Source organism: Lissotriton vulgaris, chromosome 5 (genome assembly GCF_964263255.1).
Source record: "Lissotriton vulgaris chromosome 5, aLisVul1.2, whole genome shotgun sequence".
Classification (NCBI taxonomy): Eukaryota; Metazoa; Chordata; class Amphibia; order Caudata; family Salamandridae; genus Lissotriton; species Lissotriton vulgaris.
Genome location: NC_141693.1, coordinates 553,073,200 through 553,090,364, shown reverse-complemented (window position 1 = coordinate 553,090,364; position 17,165 = coordinate 553,073,200). Strand labels below are relative to the sequence as shown.

The 17,165-nt window shown below is 45.6% G+C and overlaps 1 protein-coding gene across 1 annotated transcript in view; it reads right to left on the bottom strand.

Annotated features, from left to right (window-relative positions):
* LOC147711230 (synaptotagmin-15-like) overlaps positions 1 to 17,165 on the bottom strand; it is a 780,145-nt gene that overhangs the window by 644,691 nt on the left and 118,289 nt on the right. Inside the window, exon 2 of the mRNA XM_086922014.1 lies at positions 14,166 to 14,376. Coding sequence (XP_086778140.1) covers positions 14,166 to 14,376 — 211 coding nt within the window. The remainder of the gene's footprint in view (positions 1 to 14,165; positions 14,377 to 17,165) is intronic.

The following is a 17,165-nucleotide window of genomic DNA, read 5'->3' as shown; positions in this document are numbered from 1 at the left end:
CTATCAGCGACGGCCCTTTGCAAACTGAAATTCTTCTTGGGTATATTTAGCTGTCAACAACGCTAAGTTGAGGCCCTGCTCAATGGTGCCCTTGCCTGTACGGAATCCCTATAGTAGATTAGTAATAATATCTTTATCCTCCACCCAAACCTGCAACCTGTTGAGGATTATTCTACCCGCCACCTTCATTAAAGCGTCTAGTAGGGATATTGGACGGTAACATGTGGGGTTGTTCCTATCCCCTTTTTTAAAAATTGGTATGACAATCGCTTCCGGCCAGGTTGAAATAAACCCAGAAGCAATAGAGCAATTTAGGACATTTGTTAACAGGGGGGCCCATAAACCAAACTCTGATTTGTATATGTCTATTGGGACGCTGTCTCGACATGGAGCTTTCCCTGAAGCGCTTTCCTTTATTGCTCTAGTCACCTCTGCACAATCAAATGTGATCCCCAATGGGAACACACCCACTAAACCAGCCCCATCGTAAAGTATAGTGTAGTTATCCGTAACTTTCTCACTCTCATGTGTATTAGGATTTTTATATAGGTTAGTAAAGTGGGTGGCCCAGATATCCCCTGGGATGGCTAGATCTATAATGTCTGATTCCTTATCTTGCATAAAGGGTGCGTTGACTGCTTTCCAAAAAGCGACATTGTCGTTCCTTGAACATGCCTCATGAAGATTCCACCAAATTTCACCCTTTATCTCTCTTCTCCTATTAGCTAAGGCAGCACGATAAGATCTTCTTGTCTGCCTTACTAACTCCGTCGATCTAGGCGTTTCGTGAAGAGCACGCTTCAGAGTGCGATGATCCCTAGAGCAATCTTTATCAAACCAACCCTGAGATTTCTTGGATTTGTTTTTGTATTCCCTAGTTAATTGTTTTTTAATTTCATCCGTGATTTTACTAAAGTAATCAAGAACTTTATCATTCTCTTCTGACTGAGAGAGACATGTTATAACATGATCAAAAGTATTTAATATCAAATTGCGAATAAAAGCTTCAGGATCGACCTTGCCCCATTTAATACTGTAACCATTGGAGCTTGCAAGGTTAATTGGAGAATTATGTATAACTTTAGGTTTTAAATCCGCCTCCTTGAGTTTCAAGCAGAGAGAAATGGGATAGGGATCATTCATGGGACTATCTAGTGTCTCCCATGACAAGACGAGTGACGAATATCTGGAGGACAAGAGAGTGAAATCGATTATGGAGTTTACCCCTCTCCCATTGAATGTAGGTTGGAAGTCAACTGCCGGTGAACATCTTTCATTAACATAGATTAGATCAAAATGGAACAGCAATGTATTCAGCAAGTCCCCTAATCGAGAATGGGTGAAGTGGGTAGGTGTGTCTTCCTTATTCTCCCCCAGGCCACAGGTACCTGTAGTGCTATTCGCACAGAACGTGCAATTAAAGTCGCCCACCCATGACAATGCCAAATCTTCATCAGCTGTTTCCTCTAGGTGGTGTAGCGAGCTTCTGAGGCCTTTGATGATTTCTTCCTAAACAAGGGTGCATGAGCATTATTGTAAAAATTAACAATGGCCAAATTAGATATTCCCGGCCAGTTAACTAATAAAATCTGATAAAAATCAGTTGAAATGAATTTAACAACTGAAATCCCTGCAGTGTTTGAGATGTAGATACACAGGCCCCCTTTATTTCTACCACGTTGGCTTACAATAGCGGGTGTGTTAAAGGTTTGGTAACCTGTCAGGCTAATTTCTTGGACCACCCAGGTTTCTTGAAGGCACAATATATTGTACTTGTGTACTATATCTGTCCATTCCTGGAGGTCTACTTTGTCCTTTAAGCCTGCTATATTCCAGGATATGATTGACTGGCCCCTAAGAGGTATCCTGTCTGTAACCACAGCCACCGTAGCCTTAGTTCTTGAGGCACATGTCCCTTCTTTATCACACATCATGTCATCAGCAGTAAGTTCAGGGACATTGTGGTCGCTCTGCGCATCAGTAGTAAGTCAATCCACCCCTTCCAAACCAGAAAGGGAGGTGAATCGGTTAAAAGTAGGGATGTTAAAAATGGGGCCGTCTACGTTACGCATATATGGGTTCCAAGGTCTTGATGAATTATTAAGTAGGGCCTGGGGTAGAAATAACTTAGGTCTCGTGTCGATATTCCTCCCCCTCCACTCTCAAGATACCAGTCTTTGATGTGAGTGGTTACCCTGCGGTCCCTGAAATTAATAATGATGACATCTCCCTGTATATCTTTAGGTCTGTGCCCCACCCATCCTAGTCTTCTTACATGTAAGATCTCACCATCTATGTTAGGCGGTATTGGTCTGTTCATTTTCAACCAATGTACAACTTTGTTTTTAAGTTCAAAGTAACCTTCGGTTTTACCCTCTGCCAATTTTGGGACCCCAGTGAGTACTACTGCGTAGGGTACCGCCTCCGGAGGAAGATCAATTTGATGTGAGGTTTCTCTTAAGATCGTGTCAGGGTGGTGCGTCCTAACAATGTTTCCTTGATTATTATCTGATTTGGTAACTTGCTCCCCAGCTCTTTCTTCCCTAGGTGTTTTTTGGTTAACAACTATATTTGTGGGGACTAATGTATTATCATGAGATAAAGGTATTGTGTCCACGCTATTCAAAAGGTTAGTTGTTTTAAGCCCTGTGGAAGTGTACATGAGATCTGGTTCTGCCTATTGGCTGCCAGTTCCCTTAGCAGTTCGGTGTTAGTCGCTGTTGCTTCCTCAATGGACCCCACTTGGTCGGCCAGTCTTTTCACTCTCTCCACAAGTGGAAGTAGTAGTGATTTGACCAAATGTTCAATATTTCCCATTAGGTCTTGAGTAGAGTGAGAATGTATAGGTAAATTGTGTGGCACGATATTCCTTGCTGCTAAACCTGGGCTCTTTGAGGGGCTCCGGAGTGTTTTAGGTGTTTTTGCACATCTACCCATTTGTGTATTTCCCCCACACTTTCTTTTTGCTGAAGGTCCTGACCCCAAAATTTTGTTTTGTATAATCTTCTTCTTGGGGATGGGCCTCGGAGGTGTGATTGAGTTAGACTCCTCAGAGGTAATTTGTAATGGGAGTTCTGAATTGGGCTCATAAGTATTGGAGTTATACTCCCTACTTATCTCTACAGCTTCTGTTAGATCTTGTAACTGTATAGGGATACTAATCTCTGTGGTTAAAACTTTTTCTGTGCCTTGATTTGGCGGTGTGGTTGCTAGCTGGATAGAGCCCAGGGAAGAGCGTTTATACAACAATTCCGAGGACAAGCGACGCTCAGTGATCGCAATCTCATGTTCTAGCACTGAGGCGGCCCTGGTGATGAAATTATCTAACGTCCCTCTGACAGTCCCTCCCACCAATGATTTTCTGCCTTTGCTAAGCAGTGAAGTCATTTTGCTATCATTTAAATGTACACAGTTGGTAATCTGTCTCGGGGGTATATACAACGAGAGTATGTTAAATATTTGTCCCTCTCAATGACCTGTGACTGCCACATAGCACCAATGTGTGTTGTGTGTGATTTGTTGTATTATAAATGGGAATGAATTTTGGAGCAGAATTCCCACCCCTCCAGAGCCTCGCATATGTCGCGCATGAGTTACCAACCTGCACACCCATCTATTCATGGCACCATATTTAGTATCTTTGAGGTGTGCCTCTTGAAGCAAGATCACGTCCGGTGAGTGTCTTTTCAATTATTGCAGCACCAGTCCTCTTTTAATTTGATCTCCCAGTCCTTTTACATTCCAGTAGAGGAGTTTAAAACTGTTTTTGGATTCCATGGAGACTCTTTATCCTAACTACTTGGGTGGCCTCCCCCAAATTCCCCGATAGTTCCATCTTCTTGATGCCTAGGCAGGGACCCTATTGGACCAATTAAAATGGAGGAACCATCACTGCTGCAAAAAACATTATCAATGCACTTTCAATTGCCCGCCCCCCAACTATGCAGCGTGCCTATAAGACTCCAAGTGTAACTTAATATGTGGGAAGTGTGGTACAGAGGCCTCACTCTGCTGCTACCCCCTTCCTGGTCACATAACTAATATTGCAATAATTAATGGACAAAGTTCCAGTCCAAATCTTGTTACCAGTTTTGCCGGGCTGTTCCTCACTGAGGGGCCGTTCAGCAGGGCCGTCCGCCCCAGGCGATCCGCCAGCCCAGGCTCTTCATGGTAAACTGCAGAGGTTTCTGTCTATCGGCACCCTGCTGGGGACACCTAGGACACATCTTCCAGATGCTCCGTCTCTTCCTTTCGGTCTCCATGTGGTGTTCCCCTCTTGTCATTAGCGTTTAGACTGGTCCGACAATATTAACTCTTCGTAAGGGATTTCTTGACGTGATGGGTGTCCACATGTCTAACCTCCGTCATACCTCTTCCGGGGTGTTGAAAAAACCACATCCTGTCCTCCGCCACCACACAGAAGTTAGCTGGAAAAAGCATTGAATATGTCATGTTCCGATCTCTCAGGACTTTTTAAACTTCTATAAAGGAGTGACGCATTTGTTGCACTTGTTGAGTGAAGTCCGGAAAGAAGGTTAGGATACTGTTGACTCATCCTACTGGTGGCACACTTCACGCCATCTGTAGAATTACGTTGTGGTCCCTGTAATTGAAAATGCAAGCTATGATGAGGCACAGGGGAGCAACCGGGCATGGCGGGGCTCCCGGGACTCAATGGGCACACTCTATTGAAAAGTACTTGGACGGACCCTTGGGTTGTAGGTGTCTTAGTATAAATTCTTCCATGAAAAGGGCGACCGCCGAGCCCTCCACAGGTTCTGGCACTCCAATTATGCAAATATTATTGAGGCAAGAACACTCCACAGAATCTTCCATCCTCGTCTGCAAAGTTGTCACAGCGCCAACAGCTTCCAGACTTGGCATTGTAATGAATTGGCGTCTGTTTGTAGCGTGTTTATGTAGTCTTCTGCATCTTTCATACGTGCGCCGTCTTTCTCAGTTCTGCGTGCATTAATGTCATTTTGGTTGGTATGGAGTCTATTTTGCCCTTCAAAGCCACCTGGATTCCCTGTATAGCTGCCATGATGTCTTGTAGAGTTGGGGTGTGATGAGCGACAGAGGGGGGCTGAGCCTCTGCCGACTGTTTGGTCTCTGACCCAATCTCGGGCATCTCAGTTCTGGTGTGGGTGTACTCTCCGTTTCGGTCTGGTGGGCTGATTTAGAGCCTTTGGCCTCGAACATTCTATCACCACTGTGGCTTGTGAAGACTTGCTCTTCAGTGGGGTGTTGCACCGCGTGTTTGGCCGTGTAGTGGATGGATGGAGGATGGTACTCACGCCGCCTACCAGTGTGTTGGTGGCCACTCCTGTGGCCTGTTGGGTTTTCCACTACCTTTGGTTGCTCCTCTGGTGCTCAGTTGTGCACTGTTTCATTCATGCTTTCGGTGAGACCAGGGTCTGTGGATCACCTTACTAGTTTAACTAGCCATTTTGATGGGGCCCTGCCTAGGTATTGTGTAGGGGATTGATTCTTCCCTGGTGTCTCCTTTGTTCGCCCTCAGGGGGAAGGGTTTAAGTTTATGGCGGGGGAGCGTTAACTGGACTGACACTCCCAATATTGCCTGTCAGACAGACGCCCCCACCCCAGAAGCTTCAAGACTCACCAGCTCCTCTGGGGCAAGTCTGATGTCAATCCCGGGGCTTCTATTTCTCTGCTGGAAGAGCGTATTTGCCCTGCAGTGCCAGTTGGTCCCCCATGTTCTCCATCAATTTTCTGACCTAGGGGACGGCCGGGGCATGCTGGCCAGCACCTCACCACTGCAGGACTCTGAAGCCATACTCGAGCCTCATCACAATCCACGCCTGCTCTGGCTACCGATGTCTTCCCCCTCTCCTGCTGTCTCGGGGTTCCTGGGTTCTGCCTCGACCGAGGGGGTGGACCACTCTGGTCCCTCCTGAGCTGCCAGTCCGGGTAATGTGGGCTTCTGTGACACACGGGGGACGAGACACAGCGTTTCCCCTCTGCGGCCCGCTGGCTTCTCTCTCTTCCTGACCGGGGCTGCTGCGTCTCGAGCAGGCCACAGTTTTAATCTTTTACTTGAGCTGCTGGATTCTTGGTCCTCCGGTTCCGCTGGCCACTCAGGGAGTTCTTACTGTTCCAAGGAGCCTTGCATCGGCCACATTGTGAATATAGTAACTGATTTATGGGCGTAAGTTGGCCGAGGGCCACCGGAGCTCGAACAAGCTGCGTCCACCATGTATGGCTGTTGGCCACGCCCTCACAGTTATGTGAACAGAACAGCCTTTCCCAGTGCATTATGGTATGCATAGCTATTCAAGAGAAATACTGTTGGTGTCCATTGTTTATGCCAGATATTGAACTTAATTATTTGGAAGCCGGAGACTGAGGAAGAAAGTTGCTCCGAGGTGATGTTTAATGCTATTGATGCATAAACTGTAAGGCCCCCTTTGGTTTCCCAAATTGATGTGATCTTGTGGGCTTAACATGATGAAGTGTGTAGCCTACCAAGTGGATAGGTTCAGTTATCCAAGTCTCCTGTAGAGTAATGATCTCATATTTCCCTCAATTTGGTGGGGGGACACCGTCTTGAAGTACAGCTTTTACCTTTGTGATGTTCCAGAAGAGGAGGTTTATTGAGACATCCTGGAGCTCGCTAAACCGTTGTTTGGAGAGTCACTCTTTTCTTGGCGCATAGGGCTGAAGCTACCCAATTCCACTGGTCCAGGTTCACAACACTTAACTGTTTACTTGTTCTTTTTTTGTTGTTGTACCACAGGCGCTCTGTAGAACTGAATACAAAGGAGTTGTTCTCTTTTCTATGCTTGGTCTCCTGGCCAGCAGCAACGGAGGAAGAGGATAACATGGCTTTGAGTGTTTTGATATTATCATGCCCCATGTTTAAAATTGTTGATTGACATTCATAATGGAAAAGGCGATTACTTTGGTTCTCCATGTGGTGAGGATTTGTTCAGGTTGCTTATAATCCTCATTAGAAAGAAATGTATCCGACAACAAAACTGATGGTTTAAGATGCTTCAGACTGGGAATTTCAGCAAGTAATCTCATTATATTTCCTCTATTGAGCATGTCCTGCCGGCCTTGTAAAACATATAGTAGTTTTAGGAGAATTTGCTGATTTAGGCTCTCTTTTTGCAGAGAACATGTAGATAGTGAAGGGTCAAGATGTGTCTCAGTGGCAGATTCGTGCTTGCATGTTTTTAGGACTGCTCTATATCTAGGACTGTTCTCTCTTTGCATTTTGATGTTAATGACTATCCTTTTACTCTGAATGTTATCATCCTGGTAACCATCCTGCTCACTCGGTTGGGTGACTTCGTGTGATTTCTTATGATGATTACTGCTTGCTGACATGATTACTCACCCACAGGCTGAGGTTTCTTGGGTGGATTCTCTTCTGTTATGTTATGTTATGTTAAAATTATTCATACCACGCTCGGTCACCGGACGGTTTCATGGCGCTCATAACAAAAGTGGAGGGCAAGGGCAGGAGTTACTCGAATGCTGACGAAGAGGAACGTCTTCAGCGTCCTACGGAAGCAATCGTAGGTAGGACAGTGTCGGAAAGAGGGCGGGAGGGAGTTCCAGAATTTAGGGGCCAGAAAAGAAAAACAAAGACCACCGTGTTTTTTACGTTTGATTTTCGGGGTAAGTAAAAGGTTGGGTGAGGTGGAGCGGAGGTCTCTCGTGGGTTCATATCACTTCAAACTAGAGGAGATGAAGACAGGCGCCTGGTCGGAGGGTGCTTTGAATATCGTACAGCCAAGTTTGAAGGTACAACGTTTAGCCACCGGGAGCCAATGCAGGCTCCGCAACAGCGGTGAGACGTGCTGATGTTTAGGCTGATGGTATACTAGGCGAGCTGCCTGATTTGCACCAGCTGCAACCTTTGGAGATGGTATGCGGGGATTCCTACGTATAGAGTGTTGGCAAAGTCAATTCTAGACATAACAAGAGCCATGATGACAAGGATAAGTGCGTCTCTGGTGAGGAATCTACTGATTTTACCTATCCTACGCAGATGGAAGAAGCAGGATGATGTCACAGCACTAATCTGAGGCCTCATGGATAAATCACCAGAGATGACTACGCCAAGACTATTCACAGAATTGACGGGGCGAGGAGGAAGCCCTAGTGATGAAGGCCAGAACCTGTCATTCCATGGGTTGGCTGACCCGCCCACCAGCACAAGCTCAGTCTTGGTGGGATTTAATTTGAGCTGGCTATGATACATCCATTCCGATATGTCTAGCATGGTGGTTTGGAAGCTGGTACGGGAGGATGGGGAAGTGTTGATGGGGAATATTAACTGCTAATCGTCTGCATAATTAAAGATTGTGGCAGAGGATTTGCGGAGGGAAGCTATTAGGGGTTGCAGATACAAATTAAATAACAAAGGGGATAGGGCAGAGCCCTGAGGGACTCCGCAGGTGAGGGTGGAGTAGGAAGCAGAAAAGGTAGACAAGTGTATGGCCTGGGATCGCTTGTCCAGGAAGAATCTGACCCAATCGAGAGCTGCGCCCTGGATGCCGGCATTGTTGACACGGTCGATCAATATTGCATGATCGACCTTGTCAAAGGCCGCCGACAGGTCCAATAGGACAAGAGCTTGAGAGATGTTATTGTCGGCGCCCTTTCTCAGGGTGTTCATAACAGCCACAATGACCGCCTCAGTAGAGTGGAGTGGGCGGAAACCGGCTTGTTGGGCATCCAGAAAGACGAGCTCTCAATGAAGGCACTCAGACAGCGAGTGACGTATGTCTCTAAAATCTTTCCCAAATAGGTGAGAAGGGAGATGGGCCTATAATTACTCAGGACCGTAGGGTCGGCATTGTTTTTTTTTAGGATCGGTATCACAACTGCCTGTTTGAAGGAGTCCGGAACCACTCCAGGAGCCAACGAGTTATTGAGTAGTGCCAGTGGAGGGTCAGGGCAGGCCAGAAAAATTTCTTTAAGGATTTGGGGGGAGGCAGCAGTCATTGGGGGAGCCGGAACTAACTTTGTGCAATAACGAATGAAACTCAGTGAGAGAAATTGGGGGAAAGACATTCAGGTAGTGGGGATTTCTGGGGGGTGAGGGAAGTGGAGAAGGAGATGAGGGCAAGGGACTATTATTTTTGATAGTGATAATAGCGAGTCACCGAAGCGGAGAGCAAAGGGGCAGTGTATTCCAGTATGGAATGAAGTTCCGTCAAATTGGCTCTCTTCCAGTTCTGGGCAGTGAAGTTGGTCGTGGGGGTGGGTCGACTGGGGGTGGACAAATTAAGGGAGAAGGAAATAAAACAATAATCTGACCAGGAGCAAGGAGTAACTGTGGTAGGCAAAATTTCGAGGTTGGCCGTCCAAACTTGATCTAAAATGTGGCCTTTGCAGTGAGTAGGTATTCTAACAAATTGGCGACAATTCATACCTAATAAGAGGTCCGAAAATTCCTCCGATAGACGGCTCTCCCGGGGGTCAGAGGGCCAGTAATTAAAATCTCCAATAATGATAACCTTAGCGTGGTTGATGATAAGTTGAGAAATAAGGTCACCAAACTGTTGAGGGAAGGAGGGCATGTGATCAGGGGGTCTATACACAAGGACACAGATGAAAGAAGACCTAGTAGAAGTAAATTTGATGACGAGGCTTTCTGTTTTGGCGATCGCAGCACAGGCAAGAGTTGTAAAGATGTACTGGGTACGAATAATAGCTGCTACCCCGCCCCCGTCCTGCCCAGCTGGGCGATTAGATTGCAACATGTAATATCCAGCAGGGATGGCAGCAAGAATATCAGGGACTGAGTCCTCAGTCAGCCAAGTTTCTGATAAAAGTAGAATATCCCCAGTCTATCATCTAATAGCTGAAAAATTTCGAGCTGGTGTTTTACCATAGACCGGGTATTGAGATACATCACGGTCAATGGGGAAGTCCATGATGTTCACGTAGAGCGGTGAGATGGTATTAGCTCAGGGCGTGGGGGAGGATTCTCAGGGACAGGAGTGTCCAAGGAAACAGAAATACCACAATCGTGAGCAGCCTAAACAGCACGGGGCTGTAGGGGCACCACGTGGCGGAGCGTTAAGAGGTCAGCAGAAGAGTAGGTGATAATTTGGGCATTATAATTGGCCCCGGGATCCGGGCGGACGGGCGCAGACGGGCTTAACTTAGGCGCAACTTCGGCGCAAAGTCGGCGCTCCCGCTGCGCTCGTCCGCTGCGCTTCCGCCAGGTCACCATTATATCCTAGCCAGAAGGGAACCACTAGACCGCTAACCTGCGATGTGGAGGGGCAGGGCGGAAGTGGTATCAGGAGCAGGAAATGGAGCTCAATAGGACGACCCTCCGCACAAACGGCACAATGCCGGGGTGGAACGGGGCCAAGAGCGATGGAATAACAGGTAAGGAAGCTCTAGTAAGCTTAGCACAGTACACAGAGCAAATTAGTATATTACAATGACATTTCCAATAAAGCTATCAAAATCAGCTTAAAAAGGTCAGCGAGACCAGCAGAAACCCGCAGCTTCAATCGCCGCGTTTGTCAAGGAAATGGTGCAATAGTCGCGCCTAAAATAGAAGAATAGTCTGTAGCCACTAGACCGCTAACCTGCGATGTGGAGGGGCAGGGTGGAAGTGGTATCAGGAGCAAGAAATGGCGCTCAATAGGACGACCCTCCGCACAAACGGCACAATGCCAGGGCGGAACGGGGCCAAGAGCGATGGAATAACAGGTAAGGAAGCTCTAGTAACCTTAGCACAGTACACAGAGCAAATTAGTACATTACAATGACATTTCCAATAAAGCTATTAAAATCAGCTTAAAAAGGTCTTCTGTTATGTCTTCCATTATGTCTTCCATTGTTTTGCAGGAATGATGATTCTGCACAGAATTAGATTCAGCTTGCGGTTTTTCTCGAGCCACCCGCCTTTCTGGATCTGATCCTTGGATGTTTTGGCGGGAATGCTTCACCTTCTTATCATGTTGCATTCTTTTGTGATGCCCAGCTCGGGCTGTGTCGTTTTGGGATGTCTTAAAGATGTTATCGTTCCTGTCTACCGTTGTTTGCGATGTATTTAATGAGTCCGAAATTAACAACTTCTCAACCCTAACAATGTCCTTGTGAGAATGTATTGACGCGTTTGCAATTGCCACTGCTCTTTTTTCATACCTATCCTCCAAGATGGAAACTAGTCTGTTGCTGCCAGGCACTTCTTTCACAATGCATTGGTGATTCTTCCTTACCTTCCTAGCATGCATTTTCTGCGCTTAGTTTGCGTGAGATCATAGGTTCATTTAGATCAAGATCATTCTCCAATCTCTGATCAATTGGCTGCAGTCTTCTGGCTATTGTTTTTTTTCAGCTGTAGTACTGAGCGACTATCTCTGCAATATATTGTTGCTGCTGTTCTGCCACCATAACTTGGGAGCAGTTGCTCAGCTCTTAGGTAAGCGTACTAGACATAGGTTCCGACTTGCGCTGTTTTTTAAAACTTGGGAGTAAGGAGGTGCCTATTAAAAATACTTTTTTTCCTCCTCACTACCCAATTTTACTTATCTCACTTTAATCACTTATGATTTTCACTAGTTAGCACTGCTATTCAGTTACCACTTGATACCCAGCAAAATCATACTGACACTGGGACATACTGGTGAGATTCGGCTGAGCCTGGCCAAATCTTTCAAAGGTACGACTATCTACCTTCATGGTGAAGGCTCCCAGATGATGTAGGGCCGTACAGGTTGGTAATCTGATGGGAATTTTCTTCGCATAGAGAAAGTACCCGAGGCTTGATTTCGCTGTTTACTATTCACAGTTGAGGTCACGCATTGACAGACACATACAATAGAGTTCTCTTCTTGACCCATTGCTACATTGTTGTTGGTAGTTGCATATGTATAGGGGCAGTAGCAATGACCGGTCGTTAAACATCCCCTAGGATCCCCCCTATTTTCTTGTAGTTATGTAACCTTTTTTCACCATTTTACATTTGTTTACAATTCCTTTACCAGAAATGTCTTGATTTTGAATCACTTGTATCTATCATATTTGTTGCTAGTGGACCCTGACTTACGTATGTGCCTGTTATATATTTCTTTTTTAGTGTTGCCCCTGACAAAGGGACTACATCTATGTCCCGAAATGCATTGGGCCATCAACATCCATTTTTTAAACAATTCTTTGTTCATTCAATGTTATGTATTACAAATCTGATTTGATGTGAATCATCTACCCTCCAGAAACCGTAAAATTACCCTTGCTACTCTAAAACCGAAACCCACCCTGAGCCCTATGGGCCTCATTGGCAACAATGTGCTGCAGCGTGGCACAGCAAGCCCTTCGGCTGTGCCAATCTGCGGCACTTTCAAAGCACAGGACATATTTACGATAATATGTCGCATCCCTGTGCTTTCCCCTGCGCTGGCGCACAATTGGCACCCTTGCACCATGGTACAAGGATGCTTGCATCACTGGGATAATTGTTTATTTGCAGGAAGGGTACCCTTCCTGCACATAAACAATCTAGAATTGCTTTTTACATGTTCTATGTGTGCTGCATTAGCACACATAGAACTTGCAAAATGTAATTTGTTTAATGATTGTCTAAGTGCAGGAAGGGACACCATCCTGGGGACACCTTCCTGTACATAAACAATCACCAGAGGTGATTTCCTCATACTATGTGTGCTGCAGAATGCAGAACTCATAATGAAGGACCAGGTTTTAGAACCTAGCAGCGCCAGGGAAAACGCCCGATGCCTTCGAGTTCCCCTGCCTTTGCAAACAGAGACACGGGACGCTTCTTGATTACGTCAAAGACCAAAGTTTAGTGGCTGCAACCAGGAACAGAGATCTACGAAGCACAACACGGGTGGTTCGCTAGAGACTGCACAAAGTCAACGAGCGGAGCATGGTCTTTTATGCCAAAAATCACATTCCAAAGGTGGCATCAGTTACATACAAATTGGCCAATCACATGGTGACATTTCAAACGTATCGCATGACGACAAACCCACTTTCCGTTGTCCAGCCCACCAGAAATGACCAAGCACATTCCAATTTCTTGTTCGATCAGGCCGGACAAACCAATCATAAAACCTCAACCCAAATCAGTGAACATGTCATAAAGGAAGGAGCAGAAACAGATTGGAAGCAAGATAGACAGGTGGGTGCAGTGTACTGTAAACTTCGGCACGTCCTGCTCTTTGATCTTTATCTGACCAGCTGCTTAACAAGGAACTGGCTCAGCGAGGTCAGCCTCGGGCAAGGGAGTCAGTTGGGCCAGGTCATTCAGAAGTCAGCTAAGGTGTACGTGTCTCAAGGACTCGCTTGGCCGTAGTCATCGGCCTATGTGAGGGCAACCACACAAAATGGCTGCCGTTCACAAAATGGAACCCGAGAGTTCAAACGAAATCCCTAAATACATATTGTTCCCATTGATCGATTAATGCGAAAACACTCATACATACCGCACTCGTGATTTGCGGTCCGCTGACACCAAAATCGTCTATTTCCGATGACCTTTATTGAACGGGTTCGGAACCACCGAACCTCAGACCCTCAAACTACGGAACTACAATAGAAAGAGAGAAAAACTAGGAGAAATGAATACATTTCTCCTCATTGCGCCTCCCTATGCCACCCCTGGGGAGGCGTAGCATTCAGACACATTTCCAGATTTACGATTTCTCATAAATATGGAATTTTGTCTGGTTCCATGGGTGTTGCGTGGGAACACCCACAGCTCCCCTTTCACGCAAAGTGCTGTGTGCACAGGGGCCATATTTACAAGGGCAGGAAAAGCCATGCAGGGTGGCTTTTCCAGTCCTTATAAATATGGGGCAGTAAAATGTGCCACGGGTGCATCACAAAAAGTGACACACCAGTGATTCAAGAGGCTTGTAAATCTGCCCCTAAATACTTACATTGTACTTACTGATAAAACACATTTGCCTTTACCATTCGTTGTAAAGGTATGCGTGATAAAGGCATATGCGTTGTAATGACATGCGTTTTAATGGCATTGCATTGTGATGGCACTTGCGTTGTAATGGCAATGGCTTTTTTAAAAGTTTTGTTTTAATGGCTTTTTCCCCCATACCATACCATTCCAGACTATATCATACTAAACCATAATAAGCAATGACAGGCCATACCACACAAGACCATACCACTAGCAGTATAATTACCTGGACTGCTGTTGCTGAACAGCTGAAGAGGGTTGGGTCACTGTCTGGTCGATGATGCTGGTTTCTGAGTAAGCCGGAGAGACCACATTGAAGAGTTCCTCGTATGCAGGTGAGGTGCATACCCTCTTCCAAATGATGTATGCTGCAACCCCTACAAGGACCAATAGTAGGACTCCACCAATTACTCCTCCAGCAACGGCAACCATCTGTTCTGATTATACAGAAAATTAAAAACAAGTAGAAGCAAATTCAAATTCAAATTCAAATTCAAAGACTGCTTTTTTCGATTTTGATTAAAAAACCATAAAAACACAATAGAAGCATTATATGTTATTTAACCAAAACAGGACATTTGTTCAATCCGAATTTTATAAATCCCATTATATCATAGGGGATATATACTTCGGCGGACGGGATATCCAGCACCATTGCGACAGAGTAACTTGTCCGCCGAGATCTAAATCAAGCCCTTAGTTATCTTATTTAACCTTCTTTCTGACATTTCACACAGTTTTCCTCAGTTTCAAACAAGCTTTGTAAGGCAAATTGTAATGTAGCACTATATATCAATACTAGCAGCCCGTCCCGACCTTGTCCGGGTATGAATTGCTGCCGGCCATTAGTATATTGTTTTGTAGGATTTCGTTTTGATAGCATTTCTTATCTGTCACAGGCCTGTGAAACACTCCGATTCACAGTGCACTGCTGATACACTTAAGAGTGTGCGTTCAGTAGTGTGTGAACTCGAGTGTCCCTACTTTATTTTTCCTTGCAATATTATATAGCGCGAACTCGACAACATGGCATGAGCACAATTTGCATTACAGAAGAACACATTCATTTGTGGTAGGCACTGGGAGACAAAGCGATTTGCCTGGAATCACAGGATGTTGAGCTCATGCCAAGATTTAAACGTAGCTCCCTAGCTCTAAAGTTCGCAATTCTAGAACTTGTGGCGGGAGGTGTGTCTAAAAGTGTATGTCGGTGCTGGCCATCAATGAGAGAGACCTGTGCATTTTTCAAATGGGTGGTGAAAAAATATGAGTATGTTGCTGGAGATGTGGGCCGCTGTGCCACCAATGTACTTACCGGGGGAGGGTAAACACCCATTATTCCACAACTTTCCTTCCGCATACCATCACTCTGCATACTTTCATTACGAAAGTACCATGACTCCGCAATGCCATTATAACTCATGGCATTACCTTTTATATGCTTTTACCACGCATACATTTACAACGAAATTCGTTTGGAAATGCATGAATGGTAAAAGCATGTTTTTTAAAAAAGTTTGTATAAGGTAAGTATGGGTGTAGGGGTATATGTTTTGGGGTACTGAGGTATATGTTTTGGGGTGTTTGGGTATTTTAAGGGTTCTGATATAGTTTTGGGTTATGGGGTATAGGGGTATTTTAGGGTTCAGGGCTAGGTTTGGGTTTTGGGTACAGTGGTATTTTTAGGGTTCATGGCTAGGTTTGGGTTTTGGGGTATAGGGGTATTTTTAGGGTTCAGGTTTAGGTTTGGGGGCACAGGGGTATTTTAAGGGTTCAGGGCTAGGTTTGGGTTTTGGGGTACAGGGGTATTTTTAGAGTTCAGGGGTAGGTTTGGGTTTTGGGGTACAGGGTTATTTTTAGGGTTCAGGGTTAGGTTTGGGATTTGGGGTACATGGTTATTTGTAGGGTTCAGGCCTAGGTTTGGGTTTTGGGGTACAGGGGTATTTTAGGGTTCAGGGGTAGGTTTGGGTTTTGGGGTACAGGGGTATTTTTAGGGTTCAGGAGTAGGTTTGGGTTTTGGGGTACAGGGGTATTTTAGGGTTCAGGTGTAGGTTTGGGTTTTTAGGTACAGGGGTATTTATAGGGTTCAGGGCTAGGTTTGGGTTTTGGGGTACAGGGGTATTTTTAGGGTTTAGGGATAGGTTTGGGTTTTGGGGTACAGGGTATCTTTATAGGGTTAAGATGGATTAGTGTTTAAGGGTGTTGGGGTATTTTAAGGAGTAAGGGTGGGTTAGGATTATGGAGTGCAGGGGTATTTAAAGGGAGCAGGGTGAGATTAGCACACGATATGAGATATGGCATGAAGGGCGGAACCTACCACACGCCCCCAGCGTTTGTCACGCCCCCAGCACACGCCCACAGCACAACGCAGATATGCCCACAAGGGACTACTTTGCTGGCACGGTTCTTTTACCTTTTAAATGTATATGGTGGGCGTCTGCATAGCCTATGTCCTTCTGCTGCAACTGCCCTTTCCAACGCTGTATTGGGTGTTGTGATTGGTGCTATGGTTCCTGAGATTACTCGCCTAAAAGGTTTGGGCTCTCTCTTTATTATCCTCATGCGCGCTAGCGGAATTCCGCTCGTACGCTGAGATTTTTAAAAGCACATGTTACGTGACGAGCTGGGCTCGTCATCAGCGTGCGAGGAGGCTACGCCATGACGAGCCCAGCTCGTCATCAGCGTGGAAGGGTTAAATTAGTATAGATTTCATGCTCATTGAACAAGATCACTCCATGGATTAATGCATCTGTCCCATTGCTATGTGTCTAACCCCTTAGAATTACAAATGCTGAACTGAGTTTCTCACATTTTTGAGGATGTAAAAAGAATAGCCAGGATGCTAGGTAATAATAAGGGCCTGATTTAGAGTTTGGCGGACGGGTACACCTTTCACAAATGTGACGGATACCCTGTCCCCCTTATAACAAGTGCATTATTATCCTAATGCTCTTGTAATAAGGCGGACAGAATATCTATCAAGTTTGTCTCTGGGTACCGGTCTGCCAAACTCTAATCAGGTCCTAAATCTATTACAAAATTAGTAAAGAGACAAAATGGCCCTGTGGGAGTACTGTGAGCCACTCAAGAGCAGCCATTGCTGTTGTTTTATTCCAAATACGAAATGCACAAATAGATCTGCACAAAACATGGGGGCATACTATCAAGGGGGTTTATCTCCGCTTTTTTGGCGTTAAAAGCCAAGAAAGCGGAGATAAAATTATCT